This window comes from Nerophis ophidion, linkage group LG01, assembly GCF_033978795.1.
Source record: "Nerophis ophidion isolate RoL-2023_Sa linkage group LG01, RoL_Noph_v1.0, whole genome shotgun sequence".
NCBI lineage: Eukaryota > Metazoa > Chordata > Actinopteri > Syngnathiformes > Syngnathidae > Nerophis > Nerophis ophidion.
The window spans coordinates 32753917-32773594 of record NC_084611.1 but is presented as its reverse complement, the minus strand read 5'-3'; the positions used below and the strand labels follow the sequence as shown (position 1 = coordinate 32773594).

General features: G+C 42.7%; 1 protein-coding gene across 3 annotated transcripts in view; it reads left to right on the top strand.

Moving 5' to 3' along the window:
• grid2 (glutamate receptor, ionotropic, delta 2) overlaps window positions 1-19678 on the top strand; it is a 1199099-nt gene that overhangs the window by 1156838 nt on the left and 22583 nt on the right. For all 3 annotated transcript variants that reach the window (XM_061901055.1, XM_061901073.1, XM_061901064.1), the window contains exon 15: window positions 12618-12858. In XM_061901055.1, coding sequence (XP_061757039.1) covers window positions 12618-12858 — 241 coding nt within the window. The remainder of the gene's footprint in view (window positions 1-12617; window positions 12859-19678) is intronic.

Genomic DNA, 19678 nt, shown 5'->3' with positions numbered 1-19678 from the left:
CATGCAACACAGTTGTTCACAATCTTTTGAGCCACTTTACGACCTTTTACCACCCATGCTATTTTACTCATCCGAAGGAGTTTTCCTGCAATCTCTTCATGGTTGGCATTTTGTGCTTCTTGGGCAAGGAGAGTGGATACCCACGCATCATACGGTATGATTGGCACTGCTGATTTTTCTTCATTAAAAATCTGACATCTTCCTCCACAGAGCAGAAGTCCAGTCTGTTCCTCTCTGAACACAGCAAGTCTATTCAATGTGGTGTCCTGAAAGGTTATGCCTTCTTGGGCTGCAAGAAAAAGATCCCTGAGCACATCTTCACACTCGATGGCAGTGAGTACTGCTTGCTTGCACATTTGTGGTAATGTTTCCTGACATTTTAGCTTACTTGAGGCTGAGAGTTTGATCAGAGCTCGCCACTTCCTGACTGCTCTCCATACCCAGGCAATGACTCGGATCAGCTTGGTCAGGCTGCTGAATTCCTTTATGTCCAGGATTCTTTGCACAGCAGAACCAGCAGGTGGTCTTTGGACTTGGATCTTGGACTCTTGTTCACAAGAACTGTGGTCATTTCTAACATGAGTAGGTCTTGGAGTTTTTTCTGCAATAGATGGGACATCACTGTAGTTTTACTTTGCCTGTGCTCTGGTTACCACTGCTGTGAAAGACTTCCTTTGAAGCTTGTCAATGCTCGCTTTGGCATTCGCAGCAACCTCTTTGGCTGACTTTGTCGGCCACTCATCCACAGGGTGTTTTAGAAACTCTGGTCCCTCCTGCCACACAGAATCCTTTTTTAGGTCCTCTGGTGATGCTCCTCTTGTTATGAGATCAGCGATATTAAGGTCTCCTGGAATCCATCTCCAAACTTCACTAGACGTGGACTTCTGGATCTCTCCAATTCTGTTTGCGAAGAAGGTCTGATATCCATAGCTCTCTCTTTGGATTGCTCCCAGGACAGTTTGACTGTCCAGCAGATGGAGCCAACATTCCATTTCCATCCGACTGTGTTTCTCAATATACCTTCTGAGCCGTGTAGCAAAGACAGCGCCAAAGATTTCAGCTTTCACTGCCTCTCCTTTCTGGTTGATGGGTGTGAGCTTGGCTTTAGACTCTGTCAGTCTGACTTGAATGCCTTCTTCAGTCTCCCATCTGAGGTACATCACAGCTCCATAGCTTCTGTCACTTCCATCAGAGAAGGTTATTCCCTAGGGTTTTCCAATCCGATTGGCTGGTGTGAGGCTTCTGGGGAAGGTTATTTGGCTGAGGCGCATGTATTCCTCAAACAGTGAGATAGCTTCTTCTCTCAACTTTCCAGACAAAGGTTTGTCCCAGGTGTCTCTGGTCAGAGCTTTGCTCCCAGCTGCTTCTTGAAAAGCTTTCCTGACAAGAATGGCACCTTTCTGCTTAGCAGGTGTGACAAGACCTATTGGGTCGTACAGGCTAGCTACCTGGCTAAGCAGTTGTCCTCTTGTCAGTGGATCTGGAGTTTTTCCTCTCACCTCTTCCACCAGGAGATTTTGGCACATTCTCATCTTCTTCTTCCTTCTTGAGAAATTGATGGAGGTCATGAGGTAGAGTCTGTCTTTTCCAACAAGGTATCCAACACCAAGGGCTTTGTTTTCATCGTCACTCATCTGATTTGGGAGAATGAGGATCCTGTCTGATGAGGATTTCGTGTCTCTTGCTTCAGATTCCCGCCTTCCACTTTGGCCTGATCGGACCCAAGGCTTGAGAAAGAACCAGTCTGACTTTATGATTTCCTCCACTCTTCTTGTGTTTTCCTTCTGCTGTTCTAGGTCATTATGGGATGTAAACAGATCATCAACATATGCATCCTCTTCCATGATCCTACGTTCCTCTTTCAGGTGAGCAAACTTTGGCAGCGAGGTTGGATCTTCAATCCAGGGATATTTTGTGTCCCAATGTGGTTCATCACTATGTGCATCTACTTTGACATAAGTGAGGCATTTCCTTATGATTTCCAGCTCTTTTTCCTCTTTTAGAGTCATTTATTTTCCTCCAGGTTGACAGTTGCCGCAACGGCATCCCCCACACTTGGGTTGGCAGGCGGCTCCAATGCTGTCCCATTTCCAGTCTAAGAACTCTCTGCCAGATGTTGTCATCTTGGTTTCAGCAATTTCCTGATTTTTCACTGCTGTAGTTCTCATCGACCGGGCAAAGTGTGTTTTGGACCTATGCATAGCCACATCCACTTCTTCAAAGAGGTTTGGATGTGCTCCTCCTACAGTCATTCCTAATGGACTTTCCCAAAGGAACAAGTCCCCAATTACCTTTAATCTTTGTGGAGCGAGTCTTCCTTCACGGTGGCTGATGAGAAGCTCAATATGCTTTGGTCTCTTCAGATCCTCTAGGTTGATGTCTGGAAAGAACTTCCTGATTTGGTGAGGTTTGATTTCACTGTGCACTTTGGCAATTTCATCCAAGCCATAGCATACAAGCTCGTGAGCTCTTTCTGTGCCTGTGGGCGTCTTCACTCTCACCTTGAGTAAATATCTTCTGGTCTTTACCTTCATGGTCATTCCTCCAACTCCTTGGACAACAAGGGTGACCTTTTCATTTCGCAGATCGAGTCTTCTGGCAGCTCTGTGAGTGATGTAGTTGGTGTCCGATGCCAGGTCAATGAGAGTTCCAATTTTCTGTCCTGCATTCCAACACCCTAGGTTCATCCATCACTCCAGGTTGGATCTTTCCAGCACAGTAGGTCTTCACGGTCACATTGGTGAATGCCTTCTTGAACTTTTCAGCCATCTCTGGGGTGAGTTAAGACATCAGCTCTTCTTGCTCCTCGGTGAGCACTTGTCTGACGTTGGGTCTTCCTCCTTTCCCGGGTTCTCTTCTTTTGGGGTCTCCCTTTAGTCAAAGAAAGAAATGATGGCTTGAAGAATTTCTGCAGTCCCTGTTCCTGCACAGGTAGGTATCCGTACACTCCTCCTCTTCATGACAATTTAGGCACCTTTTGCATGCTCCTAGCTTTTCCACAGCTTTCACTTTGTCGCCAGGCTTCAGTTCTTTGAACCGCTTGCAAAAGAAGAGCTTCTCCTGGTGCCTTTCATCTCCACAGACAACACATCCAGCTTTCCCTGTGAATCTGATCAAGGCAAACTTATTTTCCATGTAAGTAGGTTTCTTCTCAGACCTTTCACTTACACCAAGCTGCTCTAGCCTCTCCAGGATTTCTTCTTGGGTCTTCAGGAATCTGAGGAGGCTGTGAAAGGGATTGTCTGCCGTCACTTTGCTTCCTGGGTTGACCATTAATGTGAGCCAGTCCCTCTTTATGTTGTCCGGCAGCTTACTTTCTATTGACTTGATCACAAGAGGGTTGTTGATGGTGCCGATGTTTCCCAGGACTGTCAGGTCATCCAGGGCCTTTTCCAACTGTTGAATCAAGTCAATCACTTTCCTTGGCTGGTTTGACTTTAAAGCAGGAATCTTCACCAGTTCTTCAACTATTTCTAAGGCAATTGTGGTTTTATTGCCATACCTGTTTTCAAGCACTCTGAACATGTCTTCTGCATCTTTGTATGTTGACAGGCGTAGTTCTCTGTTTATCCGCTCATCAAGACTGTCCAGGAGCTGAAACTTCTTTACTTCAATAGATCCGGTCGGTTCTCCCTGTCTTTGCAGTTTCTCCCAGTCGCTACGCCATTGATGGAAGTTCCTTTTGCATCCATGGAACCTGGGTAGACTGGTGGGTTTGATTCTCAGCACCGGCTGTGGAGTTGGTTGGAGCTGGCTCTCACTTCCTCTTCTTCCTTTCTCTGCACTTCTTTGTGCTGTTAGGAATTCGGCTCTTCTGGCCTCGAGGACATTGCTGAGCGCCCTCAGGTCCTTAACTCTGCCTTCCAGCCTTGGCCTTTGGTCATCTGGGATCCACCTTTCCCACTCAGTCATGCTTGTGATTGCGTCTTTGACCAATGATTTTACTCCAATCCACTGCAGTTCATATCCGTCTCTGTTGATTGCAGTCACAGGCAGTCCCCGGAGATCTTCACTGACGGTCCCTGCCTCATTTATTGTAGAGTTGACTTCGTCCTCACCATATCTCGACCAAAGGTTGTGCTGAACTTTTTTCCGGACTTCATCCAGTCTTGCTTCACACTCATCTGTGTTTTTTTGTATGTCTTTTTGCTGCTGCATATTCAGTTTCATTTCTTCATTTTCATCAGACTTCGCCTCGATGTCCACCAGTAGGCCGGTCTCGTAGTCATCGTTTGCTTCACCGACATCCCTTGCCAGATTGGAAAGTTTGCAGAACTCTTCTTGTAGTTCCTTCTTTATCATGGTACCTGCAGCTCGGCTGAGGTAGTTGGCTTGCTTGGTGAAGACACTTTTGGCTACGGTCCTCTCTTGCTTCAGTTGCTTGACTGTTTTCCCAAGAGCTTCACTTGCCATGGTGCAGTTTTAAGTTAAACCTCCCTTTGCGACCACAGTTTCTTTGACTTCAGGCCGTTAATCCTCATCTTCAATGCCACTCAGGTTGGTTATCAACTGTCAAGTTCTTCAGGTTTTTTGCAGCCGTGCCCAAACTTGAAAGGGCCAGTGGGACTCAAAAAGGACACAAAGGGACAACTCAATCTTCTTTCCTTGTGATTTATTGATATTTGATTTGAAGCAGTCAAATAAACTGGGTTTCGGCGTAAATGAATGGATGAAATGAATGAATAGTCAAATAGTCTGTAGTTAAATAGTAGAATAGTTGATTGGTGGTGGGTTGATTAGCCGATTAGCTGGATAGTAGGATAGGCGATTAGGGTGATTAGGGCGATTAGGGCGATTAGGTTGATAACCCAAATCAAACAGAAAATAAAAGAACACATTAGTGTTTCATAAACATACATCAAAATAAATGTTTTGCTTTCGTTTTAAATCAATCCAAACAATTCATTTCCACTGATAGGGACTAGGTTTAAGAATAAACTTAAACATTTCCAATAATATGAATGAAATTAAATTCAAACAATCCAAAAAATAAACTTAAACATCACTGATAACTTATAAATTTACTTTCAGTCAACTTAAACAATGTGTAAACATCAGTGAAATTATCTCCTTTAAACATTTTCCCCAGTGAAATTATTTTCTTTAAACATTCCCCTTAGTCCAAACAAACATTTATTTCCTTTGGTTTTCTCACCAGTTGCGTCTCCTGAGTCCACACAAGAGCTGTCTTCTTTCCTCTCAGCAGCATGTCAAAAGGGCTGACTGACTGAAGCTCAAACGTTTTAAGCATGTGCTCTGAGCAGGTGAACAGGTGAACTCAATCAAGCCAATCTGGTGGAAGCAGGTGGAGATGTTCAGCCCTCAGCTCTCACTGTTGCCCCTTCAGGCCTGGAGTGTGCTCTGCAAATTAGTGGTGTTTTTTCTGCTCTGTCTTTTGACTTGACAGTGTGTCTGCCTCACAATACGAAGGTCCTGAGTAGCCCTAGGTTCAATCCCGAGCTCGGGATCTTTCTGCGTGGAGTTTGCATGTCCTCCCCGTGACTGCGTGGGTTCTCCCCGGGTATCCCGTATTACTCCCACCTCCAAAAACATGCACCTGGGGATAGGTAAATTGGCAACACTAAATTGGCCCTAGTGTGTGAATGTGAGTGTGAATGTTGTTTGTCTATCTGTGTTGGCCCTGTGATGAGGTGGCGACTTGTCCAGGGTGTTCCCTGCCTTTCCTCCAATTGTAGCTGAGATAAGCACCAGAGCCCCCCCGCGACCCCAAAGGAAATTAGCAGTAGAAAATGGAAGGGTGGATTGCAAATGTGCTAACAGTCATGATATTGCCTTGTCTCTGCTCTTTCTGCGTCACGGCGGTGTTCGGCCTTGGTAGTCAGCAGGCCGTTCGTGGACACAGACACTGATACAAGACTGGCTTGCTATCTTTTCGATTGCTAGCTTTGCATAGACATAAAATATACCACTTCAGCACCATTAATAATAACTATAGCAACAGCCTTTAAGCCTAAAAGTTGTGTGATAATATATACACAATTATTCCAACACCACTTCAGCACCATTAATAATAACTATAGCAACAGCCCTTAAGCCTAAAAGTTGTGTGATAATATATACACAATTATTCTAACAGGTGTCATTTGCCCACTGTTTTCCACCTCTTGCAAGCAGTTTTTCCCTATTTAGTACACACAAAAAGGTGTGTGAAAGATGTGTGTTCTAGTGCAGTTCCCCTTTAAGTCCTCTGCAAATGGAAAATCACTGCCCTATATCAAAGTAAGACCCCCATTCGGGTCAGATCAGATTCAAACATTTCCTTACACAGTATGTTGGGGCCAAGGGTGTCGATGAATTGTACCGTCTATCTTTTTGTATCCGTGTCCCACCATTTATAATCAAAGCATGCATGTTGAACAACCCCTCGGTCACATGGACTCCGGGAGTTAATAAGAGAATATATCCTAACAAGAGCGACACGGTTATAATGCAACGGGTGCTAAGCCTGTTTAACCGATTCCTATTCAAATGGGCCATGTTTCTCCAGCTATTGTGGGGTTGAAATTAATTATGTAAACTGTCTGCGGGGCTCATTTGCATCTCTTGATGCCTGGCCATTTTGTGTCTGTCTTGTAAAGATGAGGGATGCGCTGTGATTGATGTCAGCAGGCTGTCACTGAAATGTGCGCAAGAGTTTTCGCTCCTGGGAAATTCCACTGATAATCTGCAACATCTGTCGCGGCGGTCATACAATATGTGTGGGTTGTGACAAGTTAACTTTGTGACTCTCCTTCTGACCCTAGGGTGGCTTTGCGTATAATGAGTACTCATTGAGCATTATTTTGTCTGTCATTTGTGTTCTTTGTAGCTGCAACTGTCGTTGTATTGCACAAACAGTTTGTTCTTAAGCCTCTATCTCCTCCACTATAGATCACCTACCGAGAGCATGTATATACACACACACACATATATATATATATATATATATATATATATATATATATATATATATATATGTATGTGTGTGTGTCTGTGTGTGCACGTCTGCTTCACAATCCAAAAGGAACGACCCACTTAAATCGTAAGCTGAAGGCTAACAGAGGGACCCCATCAACCTCTGAGCCGTATCCTCTCTGAAGCCATCAATCGCTGGACTAAAGCTGTGCTGCATAATGACATTGTGGCGGTGTACTCTCGCTGTCCTGCAAGACATATTAATGTTAGCCACAATGAGTTTGACAGCACAATATGCTTTGCTAGGCTAAAGGGGAGGGCTGTAGCGCAGCAACGCTGCCCTCGTGTGGACATGAGGCATTACAGCAAATACAGAGGCCTCTGCTGAGATGGGTCTGAGTGTTTTTCATGCTTCCGTGTTTTAAAGGGAACTTATGAGGATTTTAATATTTAAAAACACTTCCTTGTGGTCTAGAGACTGTTTTGGATATGTTATCTGCACTGAGGTGGCGACTTGTCTGGGGTGTAACCCTCCTTCCGCCTGAGTGCAGCTGGGATAGGCTCCAGCACCCCCCGTGACACCGAGAAGGACAATCCATCCATCCATCCATCTTCTTCCAATTATCCAAGGTAGGGTCGCGGGGGGAGCAGCCTAAGCAGGGAAGCCCAGACTTCCCTCTCCCCACCCACTTTTTCCAGCTCCTGCCGGGGGGATCCCGAGGCGTTCCCAGGCTAGCCGGGAGACATAGTCTTCCCAACGTGTCCTGGGTCTTCCCCGTGGCCTCCTACTGGTCAGATATGCCCGAAACACCTCCATGGGAGGCGTTCGGTTGGCATCCTGATAAGATGCCCGAACCACCTCATCTGGCTCCTCTCGAAGTGGAGGAGCAGCGGCTTTAATTTGAGCTCCTCCCGGATGACAGAACTTCTCACCCTATCTCTAAGGGAGAGCCCGGGTGGCGGAGGAAACTCATTTCAGCCGCTTGTACCCGTGATCTTGTCTTTTCAGTCATCACCCAAAGCTCATGACCATAGGGAAGGATGGGAACGTAAATCAACTGGTAAATTGAGAGCTTTGCCTTCCGGCTCAGCTCCTTCTTCACCACAACGGATCGATACAGCGTCCACATTACTGAAAATGTCACACCGATTTGCCTGTCGATCTCACAATCCATTCTTCCTTCACTCGTGAACAAGACTCAGAGGTACTTGAACTCCTCCACATGGGGCAAGGTCTCCTCCCCAACCCAAGGATGGCGCTCCACCCTTTTTCGGGCGAGAACAATGGACTCGGACCTTGGAGGTGCTGATTCTCATTGCAGTTGCTCCACACTGAACCGATCCTGGCCTGATGAAGCCATCAGGACCACATCATCTGCAAAAAGCAAAGACCTAATCATGCAGCCACCAAAATGGATCCCTGACTGCACCTAGAAATTCTGTCCATAAAAGTTATGAACAGAATAACAGAAAAATGGACTGATGAATGGTGTATATTCAAATTTTGCCTCACAGTCACTTTATAACCCATTGCTTGAGCCTGTCTGTAAAATGTTCGGTTCTGGAGGCTTTCCCAGATTGCAAATGAAACCACGGCCCTCCCTCTCCTAATGTGTCAATGTTTACATATTAATCTTGAATTCTTCACCACATTTTTTTTTTTCCAGACAAAAAAAAAAACCTTCATAGTTGTTAATATAGATTCATCCAGTCACAACATTTGGTGAATGATTCAGACTGTATAGAGGGATGCTTCATCAGCATTTATGTCACGAAGTGTTATTATGCACATAAGATTATATGAACATTTTTATCTTACCTTTTTTTGTGTTTTATCGCATAGCCTGAAGCCTCTGGTGGAGAGCTTGTCCTAATAACATTTTATGTTCCTTTATTTAACCAGGTACAAAAAAATATAATCAAGATTAAAATCTATTTTCCAAGAGGGCAGCAAAAACAGGTTTCCTAAATAAATACAACAATAACAAAAAATGGGAGCAGTCCCACACTATAGCTAAAAGTACAAATTGCTTACAACATAAACATAAAAACAGGCAATAGGTAAAAAAAATACAATGTTTCAATAAAAACAATTTAAAAACAAGTATAGTGCCCAATAGAATCAGCTTTTCGATCCTTTAAAATCACCTGAAATTCCCCCAAAGTGATCACTTCAGGTAGCCTCAGATCCTTTTGTAATTAATTCTATGACCATGGAGCAGCAAATCTGAAAGCCTTTTTTCCCCAGACTTAAGTTTGGCTGTAGGAACCAACACGCTAAGGATGTCCTATGACCTTAAACTTAAACTGTAGCTACTGGAGTCATAGAACAACACAAATAAGCAGGAACCAGACCTAGAAGTGACCATCCATCAAGGAAATCTGCCGACTGACAAGGATAGACAGTTTACTTTGTTATAAAAAAAAAAGTGCAATGGTGGACAAGTTTGCCACAACCAGTAATAAAACATAAGGCGCTGTGATATACAGTATCCAGTTTTTTTGCAAATAAGTTTCAGGTGCATTCATAAAATGAAACTTCCATAATTTAGCAAATGCGTAAAAGTGGTCAGTACAAAGTATTTCCTAACTTGTAGGGAAAGCAGGACTTATTTTTTAAGTATGAAAAACAAACAAAAAAAACGAATCTTAAGATTAGAAATTTTGTTTTCTACTCAGTGGCCTAGTGGTTAGATTGTCCGCCCAGAGATCGATAGGTTGGGAGTTCAAACCCCGGCCGAGTCATACCAAAGACTGTAAAAATGGGACCCCTTACCTCCCTGCTTGGCACTCAGCATCAAGGGTTGGAATTGGGGGTTAAATCACCAAAATGATTCCCGAGCGCGGCCACCGCTGCTGCTCACTGCTCCCCTCACCTCCCAGTGGGTGAACAAGGGGATGGGTCAAATGCAGAGGACAAATTTTGCCACACCTAGTGTGTGTGTGACAATAATTTGTACTTTAACTTTAAAAGAGAAGTTCTTATCAATAACCTAAGTACTTAAATGTTTAAATGACCATTTCCAGTTCAAACCTATGAGCAGTTGATATTTTTGAGGTTTTCAATGGCAATCGTTTGCCTTTTGAAAATAACTCTACCTTAGATTTTTGGTGCATTTAGCCTAGTCTAGTCTCAGCTGAGTCATCTGGGACTGAACAACATCAAAAGCTCAAAGGTTTGCGCTACAGCAGGGGATGAGCAATAGACGACCATGTCATCGTCATAAATATGGAACTCAGTATCTGACACATTATTATAGATGGAAAACAATAACAGACCAAATATGGAACCCTAAGGTACACCATTTAATTATTTTTAGTTGTTCAATAAAAAGGTTTTCAAGAACTTTAACTAGGACTCGTAATTTGGAGATGGGTCTATGTAGATTAACAGCTGTAGGATTGCCTCTCTTTCAACAAAGGTAAAACACAAGCTGATTTCCACACAGCCCATTCATAAAAACATGTAATATTAATTTATTTTGCTCATTTTAGATTTAGACATAGACTTCCTTTGTATTGTCATTCAAATTTGAACTTAACAGTACAGATAAGAACGACATTTTTTTGAATTAGTGCAGGATGAAAAATCAATAAGGTGCAGATATAAATAAATACATTACTATACATATAAATATATTGCACTTTTGCATATGCATCCATGTTTATGGATGTGTGTTATATTGTCTTTATATTCCAGCGAGTTAATCCATTTTTGGGGGGAATTGAGGGAATTATTATGATGTGTTCAAGAGTCTTAAGGCCTGAAGGAAGAAGCTGTTACAGAACCTGGAGGTTCTGCTAGGGCGGCTGCGGAACCTCTTTCTAGAGTCCAGCAGTGAAAACAGTCCTTGGTGGGGGTGGCAGGAGTCTCTGCAGATTTTCTGAGCCCTGGTCAGGCAGCGGCTTTTTGCGATCTCCTGTATAGGAGGAAGCAGAGTCCTAATGATCTTTTCTGCCGTCCTCACCACTCTCTACAGAGAATTCTAGTCTGCACTGCAGGCTCCAGTCCAGACAGAGATGTTGTTGGTCAGTAGGCTCTCTATAGTGCCTCTGTAGATTGTGTTTTTTAGGCATACTGTGACATATTAATTTCACAGTCACATTCACAATGTTTTTTTTCCCTCTCAACATCAACACCACTACTTATGGCTGACATCATGAGAGGTAACAAAGACTACTTTGGGAAAAATTATGATCCAAAACCTTATGTTTTTGAGCCTGAATGTAAGGAGGATACGCTAAAAGTTTCAGAAGCTGTGTGCTAAACAGAGCCAAGCTTTAGTGAAACACTATGCATCGTGTTGCAGTATTAAGTGCTAAAAGAAAAATATATAAAAACTACAAACATAGTAAAACAATCACTTACTGTACAATGTCTGTTCTCACTGGCATGCTGACTCGTTTAGATGAAGAATTAATCATAATCCAGGAACAAGTTGAATGTCAAAGTTAACCAACTTCTCGGTTTAGGGCCACAATCTCCTACTTTCCCAGTGAAAGGCATGATTTATAATCCAGAAATAACTTTCACCAATTTAAAGGCGATGCAGCAGCAGCAGCTCGGTATGTCAATACTGTAGCTGCACGAGCTAGTTACCTCCCTGTGATCACGGCGCCACTAAAAATAGTTTGTTTGCATTGCTGCTTATAATAACAATACCGCCAACAATTCGCTAATATTCAGGTCACAAGATTTAATGGAGTTGTTGGCTGTTTTGGGATGTTTTTTAGAAGGCTGTATGGGCAGTATAGTGTACTCTGATTGGCTACATTGTTGGACACCTCGTAATTGCTGGATTTTTACGAATTAGATGCATAAAAAAAACCAAAACCATATGTGTTTGTGTGGTGTTCCGGTGTGTGGCACCCGTTTTCATTTGTTATCAAAATAATGTTGATACAATACATTTATTTTTTAAACTGAGACTCACTGACTTTGGCTCATTTTCTGTGCAGAACATATATCAGAATACATATTTAATGACCACACACCATACATCCCCCCCCACACATTTCTATTACATATAAAATGTTGGGGTCCACTGGACCCGGGTCTAATGGAAGTGTGGAAATTGATGTTCTGTGTACCACACACACACACACACACACACACACACACACACACAGCAGGCCTAGACAGGAGGAGGACAGAGTGTAGGTACACAGAACATCAAAGGGTCAAATGTGAGAGAAAATGAGAGCAGACAGTGTTGACAAACAATGTTGCAACCTTGTGTGGGAACCGCAGGTGCAGAAACACAAAAAAAGAATCCCTGTGGGATGCAGAAACTGTCAGAGAAATTTTCCGTGCAACGTTCATATTGTTGTTACTCAGCCAGCGTTTGTAGGTCTGATGGACCCATTACATTTTGTGGCTTTTAATGCCTCACAATCAAACCCTTTTATGTTAAAACAGATGTTTATTGGGGTAACGTAAACATCTGTTCAGTTTTTGAACATAAAAGTGTTTGATTGTGAGGCATTAAAAGCCACAAAATGCAACGGGTCCATCACACCCACAAACGCTGGCTGAGTAACAACAATATGAACATTACACATGGGTTAGAGGACTACCTTTGACTTTTAACAAACTGACCAAAGAGGTTTTGCATGTCATTCATACCTACTGTACTTATGGCTGTAGAAGTTATTATTCTTTGTTCAATTTGCCTTCCCTTTGTGTTTGTCTGGACACTTAGAATCTTGGAGCTTCAGCAGAACGGTGACATGGATATACTCAAACTGAAGTGGTGGCCAAGGGACAGCCCCTGTGACCTGTACAGTTCGGCCCAGTCACGGCAGCACAGCAGTGCTCTGGACATCCATAGTTTTGCCGGCGTCTTCTGCGTCCTGGCGGCTGGCGTGGTGCTCTCCTGTCTCATAGCCATGGTGGAAAGCTGGTGGTCACGGAGGAAGGGATCCAGAGTCCCCTCCAAGGAGGTATGTGGATAAATGAGTGACTTGAAGTCAATTCAATGTTCAACTTCATTTTTTATATACACTCAGAGCAGATCACTAGGACTACGCTCCTCGTATTAAAGGGAACCAACTGAACCCTACATGAGTAAGCGCTTTGCGACGGAGGGAAGGAAAAACTCCGACGGAACCTAGGCTCTGTGGGGTGCCCTTCTGTCTCAACCAGTTAGGTTGTGCTGGAGAGACGGACTAGAGGGGCGCAGGGTAGCTACACAGAGAAAACAGGACAGACGGTTTTAGAGGCTGGGGACAAGAGACAATAAGCCACAGTCTTATCAGCAACAGTAATAGTCCCAAGATAACAGTAACAACAGTAATGTAGATTGTATGGCCCAAAATTGATTTCAGGCTTCCTACCACTCAACCAATTGTGTGAATAAAGGAAAAATCAAAGTTAAAGCAAAGTAGAAGAAATAAATAGTCTCAGGATAAAACTAGGTCTTTACGGTTCCAGAATCACATTTTTTCTTAGTTGAGTTTATGATTCCCAGAGGCCTTAACATTTTTTTATATTTTTATTACTAAAGCTGGGTCATACTACATATTGCTGTGTGTGATGATATAAAGACACTTCCAGTGGTATTTTGGCCCTTTGACATTGGTTGTAATAGGAACAAAAATTGAAAGACTCAAAATAATCCAGTTCAAAACCTACTATGTAAAAGCCGAATAATTTTCTTAATTTAGAATTGACATGGTATGCGGATATTTTTTTCAGACATAAAACCTACATCCATCCATCCATTTTCTACTGCTTGGCCATTTTGGGCTCAGTGGAGCCTATCTCAGGTACACCCTGGACAAGTCGTCACCTCATCATAGGGCCAACACAGATAGACAGACAACATTCACACACTAGGGCCAATTTAGTGTTGCCAATCAACTTATCCCCAGGTTCTGTGGGGTGGCCTTCTGTCTCAACCAATTAGTTTGCGATAGAGAGACAGAGTAGAGCGACAGAGGGTAGCTAGACAGAGAAAACAGGACATAGAGGTTTAGAGGCTGGGGACAAGAGACAATTAGTCAGTCCTATCAGCAACAGTAATAGTCCCAAGATGACAGTAACTACGGTAATGTAGATTGTATGGCCCAAAAGAGATTGCAGGCTTCCTACCACTCAACCAATTGTGTGAATGAAGGAAAAATCCAAGTTAGAGCAAAGTAGAATAAATAAATAGTCTCAGGATAAAAGTAGGTCTTTACGGTTCCAGAATCACATTTTTTCGTCGTTGAGTTTATGATTCCCAGAGGCCTTAACATTTTTTTATTTTTTTATTACTAAAGCTGGGTCTTACTACATATTGCTGTGTGTGATGATATATGGACACTTCCAATGGTATTTTGGCCATTTGACATTGGTTGTAATAGGAACAAAAATCGAAAGACTCAAAATAATCCATTTCAAAACCTACTATGTAAAAACTGAATAATTTTCTTAATTTAGAAATGACATGGTATGCGGATATTTTTTTCAGACATAAAACCTACATCCATCCATCCATTTTCTACTGTTTGGCCATTTTGGGGTCACTGGAGCCTATCTCAGGTACACCCTGGACAAGTCGTCACTTCATCATAGGGCCAACACAGATAGACAGACAACATTCACACACTAGGGCCAATTTAGTGTTGCCAATCAACTTATCCCCAGGTTCTGTGGGGTGGCCTTCTGTCTCAACCAATTAGTTTGCGATAGAGAGACAGAGTAGAGAGACAGAGGGTAGCTAGACAGAGAAAACAGGATATAGGGGTTTAGAGGCTGGGGACAAGAGACAATTAGTCAGTCCTATTAGCAACAGTAATAGTCCCAAGATGACAGTAACAACGGTAATGTAGATTGTATGGCCCAAAAGAGATTGCAGGCTTCCTACCACTCAACCAATAGTGTGAATGAATGAAAAATCCAAATTAGAGCAAAGTAGAAGAAATAAATAGTCTCAGGATAAAAGTAGGTCTTTACGGTTCCAGAATCACATTTTTTCTTAGTTGAGTTTATGATTCCCAGAGGCCTTAACATCTTTTTATTTTTTTTTATTACTAAAGCTGGGTCATACTACATATTGCTGTGTGTGATGATATATGGACACTTTCAATGGTAATTTGGGCCCTTTGACATTGGTTGTAATAGGAACAAAAATTGAAAGACTCAAAATAATCCAGTTCAAAACCTACTATGTAAAACCCGAAGAACTTTCTTAATTTAGAAATGACATGGTATGCGGATATTTTTTAAGACATAAAACCTCCATTCATCCATCCATTCATCCATTTTTAACCCCTTGTCACTTTTGGGATCGCGAGGGGTCGCTAGAGCCTATCTCAGCTGCATTCGGTCGGTAGGCCAGGTACACCCTGGACAAGTCGCCACCTCATCACAGGGCCAACACAGATAGACGGATAACATTCACACTCACATTCACACACTAGGACCTATTTAGTGTTCCCAATCAACCTATCCCCAGGTTCTGTGGTGTGGCCTTCTGTCTCAACCAATTAGGTTGTGATAGAGAGACAGAGTAGAGAGACAGAGGGTAGCTAGACAGAGAAAACAGGACATAGTGGTTTAGAGGCTGGGCGAGAGACAATGAGTCACGGTGCTATCAGCAACAGTTATAGTCCCAAGATGACAGTAACAACGGTAATGTAGATTGTATGGCCCAAAAGAGATTGCAGGCTTTCTACCACTCAACGAATGAAGGAAAAATCAAAGTTAGAGCAAAGTAGAAAAAAAAAAATAGTCTCAGGATAAAAGTAGGTCTTTACGGTTCCAGAATCACATTTTTTCTTAGTTGAGTTTTTTTTTAATGTTTTTATTACTAAAGCTGGGTCGGACTGTGTTTGATGACATAAAGACACTTCCAATGGTATTTTGGCCCTTTGACATTGGTTGTAATAGGAGCAAAAATTAAAAGACTCAAAATAATCCAGTTCAAAACCTACTATGTAAAAGCAGAATAATGTTCTTAATTTAGAACTGACATGGTATGTGGATATTGTTTAAGACATAAAACCTTCCAAATGCAAAACCTACCATATAATATACAATGTATAATTTATACTGTAACAACTGGACAGCACAGTTAACATTGTCACCTCTGTGCTAAAAATGAGATTTTTCACGGTAACGTTTTGGAGAATTTACGATACTGAAACAATGGAATAAGAACGGCAGTTTTAGTTAATAATACTAACACAGACACTGGTGTAATGATAACGACGCCAGATTGATTACATAATGATAGCACGCACAGTTATGCATGAAAGCATTCCTACAAATATCGCGCATTTAGTAAATATGAATATGTTTAGTTATGTTGGCCTTAGTGTGTGAATGTGAGCTGGGATAGGCTCCAGCAACCCCCGCGACCCCAAAAGGGACAGCGGTAGAAAATGGATGGATGGATGGATTTTTATTTTCAAACAATTAACATTTACTACCATATGAACACTCTCCAAAGTACTAAAAATGTATACAGTTGAGTATCAGTATCAATTTTGGAATTGGTACTGTATTGAAAGGTACACAGACTATCCAGAACACTGCCAAACAAGTCTTTTTCTGTCAAAAGGAATCCTAAACATACTCTGTCAGCTCCCCCTGAGAAGTACCGTAAGTGAAATTGATCTTTGTGCAAAGCCCTCCATATTCAGCCGACAATATAAAATTCCTTTTTTGCATTCACCCACCATTGAGGTACTGCATAACAGTTTAACACGGGTAAAATATCCTGACATGTAATTCATCCTAAAAGTCATTAACATTGTAGACGTTGGCAGGGGGAAAAAATACATTCTCAGCTTATGCAAATGTAATGCACAGACTTCTGCTACATATTTCCGAGTAATCTTTTTCACCTTACATTAATTTGTGTTAAGAATTTATCATAATGCCGATTTATGCATTCAATTTTAAATCATCACATTACAATACGTGACCCCCGCCCCCATTCAGGATCAATCAAACAGTTTTTTAGCACAATAATCCTAACATATTTTAATAGTGCATTCTTACTTCAATTTGAAATATTTCCGAACTCTCCATTGTTTTCTTTAAAGCAGGCCGATAACCATCTGTTCCACATGGAATCGAAAATCTTCGTAATCATTAGAGATGTCCGATAATGGCATTTTTGTCGATATATTCCGATATTGTCCAACTCTTAATTACCGATTCCGATATCAACCAATACAGCTATATACAGTCTTGGAATTAACACATTATTATGCCTAATTTTATTTTGATGCCTCGTTGGATGCATTAAACAATGTAACAAGGTTTTCCAAAATAAATCAACTTAAGTTATGGAAAAAAAATGCCAACATGGCACTGCCATATTTGTTATTGAAGTCACAAAGTGCTTTTTTATTTTTATTTTAACATGCCTCAAAACAGCAGCTTGGAATTTGGGACATGCTCTCCCCTAGAGAGCATGAGGAGGTTGAGGTGGGCGGGGTTGGGGGCGGGGCTGAGGTTTGGGGGGTTGTGGGGTTGTATATTGTAGCATTCCGGAAGAGTTAGTGCTGCAAGGGCTGGGAGTATGCCCAACCAGTTTACATGTGCTTTGTGGATTTGGAGAAGGCGTATGACCGGATCCCCGGGAGATCTTGTGGGAGGTGCTGAGGGAGTACGGGGTTAGGGGAACCCTCCTTAGGGCCATCCAATCTCTGTACAACCAAAGCTAGAGTTGTGTCCGGGTGCTTGCATGTAAAGCGGATCCGTTTCCAGTGGGGGTTGTTCTCCGCGAGGGCTGCGCTCTGTTTGTGATTTTCATGGACAGGATTTCAAGGCAGAGTCGTGACCATGGCGGAGAGGGTATACGTCTCGGGGGGCTGAAGCTTGCGTCAGTGGTTTTTGCAGATGATGTGGTCCTAATGCCACCTTCAGTTTGTGACCTTCAACTCTGACTGGATTGGTTCACAGCCGAGTATTTCAGTTGCTGGAATGAGGACCGGCATCTCCAAGTCTGAGGCCATGGTTCTCAGCAGGAAACCGATGGTTGGTACAGTTCAGGTAGAGAACGAAACTTTGTCCCAGGTGGAGGGGTTTAAGTATCCCGGGGTCTTGTTCACCAGTGAGGGAAAGATGGAGAAGGAAATCAGCCGGAGAATCGTAGCATCTGGGGCAGTATTGCACTCTTGCGATGAAACGAGAGCCGAGCCAGAAGGCAAAGCTCTCGGTCTACCGAGCTATCTATATTCCTACGCTCACCTAAGGTCATGAAGTGTGTGTGGGTCATGACCGAAAGAATAAGATCACGGATAGAAGCGGCCGAAATGATTTTCCTCAGAAGGGTGGCTGGCATCTCCTTTAGAAATCGGGTGAGAAGTTCAGTCACCCGGAGATAGGGTAAGAAGTTCAGTCACCCGAGAGACTCGAAGTAGTGTCGCTTCTCTTTCGCTTGGAAAGGAACCAGCTTTGGTGGTTCGGGCATCTCGTGCGGATGCCACTGGGAGGAGACCCCGCGGCAGGCCAAGGACCACATGGGGGGATTACATCTCTCTGGCCTGGGAACCCTTCGGGATCCCCCAGGAGGAAGTTGCTAATGTTCCTCTGGAGAGAGAAGTCTGGGGGTCTCCACTGGGGCTGTTGTCCCCGTGACCCGTTTCCAGATAAGCGGTTGAAGATGGATGGATGGAAACTATAGTCACCCTTACAAGCCGCAAACTTCAAGACGACTATTACAATACCCACCAGGCTTACCAAGAGTAATATTAAACACCTAAATGGGGCCACAAAAAACATTTGTAAAGCATTGATATTAAATCCAGGGTCTGGACTAATTCAAAATGCAGCGAGAGCATCGTTGTCAGTGGCGGTAATCGACCACTTTTTTACTTATGCCGCAGAGAACAAAGCACGCAGATATTCTTAAACTACAAAAGCTTTTTTTGGGAAGAAAAGCAGCAATTTGCCCTGACCGAGGAAGAGTCCACAAAACACCGACTCACAACATTAAACATGGATATTTACACCGCCAGCACTCTCCTCCAAAACAGTGGCACCTTGTAAATTAGCAGCAGCGCAGTGTGAAATTTCCAATCAGCCCCTGTGCGGTTGATCACCCCAGCAGGCATATCAATTGAGGCAATCAAAGTGTTTTCTGGTAACATTTTCATGATAGAAACCCTGCAGTCCTTGTAATGTGGAATGCTTTCTCAGCTCCGCCACAGACAAGCCCGAGTAAACAAAAAATCCTTTTTGGCAGCATCGTCCCTCGGTTTTTCCATTAATAGATTAAAATCACACAACCGTGGGTCATTTTTTACCGAGCATTAGCATCCATTGCATCCAATCTCTTAACCTTATCCAGCTAATCCTATCTCTCTGCACTCCCAAGTACAAGAGGGCTAATGTTTGAATAGATAACTTTAATCAAAGCCGCAAAAAGGCGACAAAGTGCTGCAAATTTGATAATCCGCAACATGCCGCAGATGAACCGGCCCAAATGCAATTATGAGTGAAAGTAATCTTTACAGTTATTTCACAGGCGGTTAAGAATGTGTTACTTGCAAATGAGGAAAATGGTTTAAAGAAGTACATTTTAGCCGGAAACACTTGAAGATCGAGCTGGTGGCTTTACAAAGTTATTGCTTTTGTGTTTTGATTCGTGAGATTATATAACAAGACTTGTAGTCAATAACATGTCTGTGATTGCCTTGTTGATCACATTTTTGCATACAAACCCCGTTTCCATATGAGTTGGGAAATTGTGTTACATGTAAATATAAACGGAATACAATGATTTGCACATCATTTTCAACCCATATTCAGTTGAATATGCTA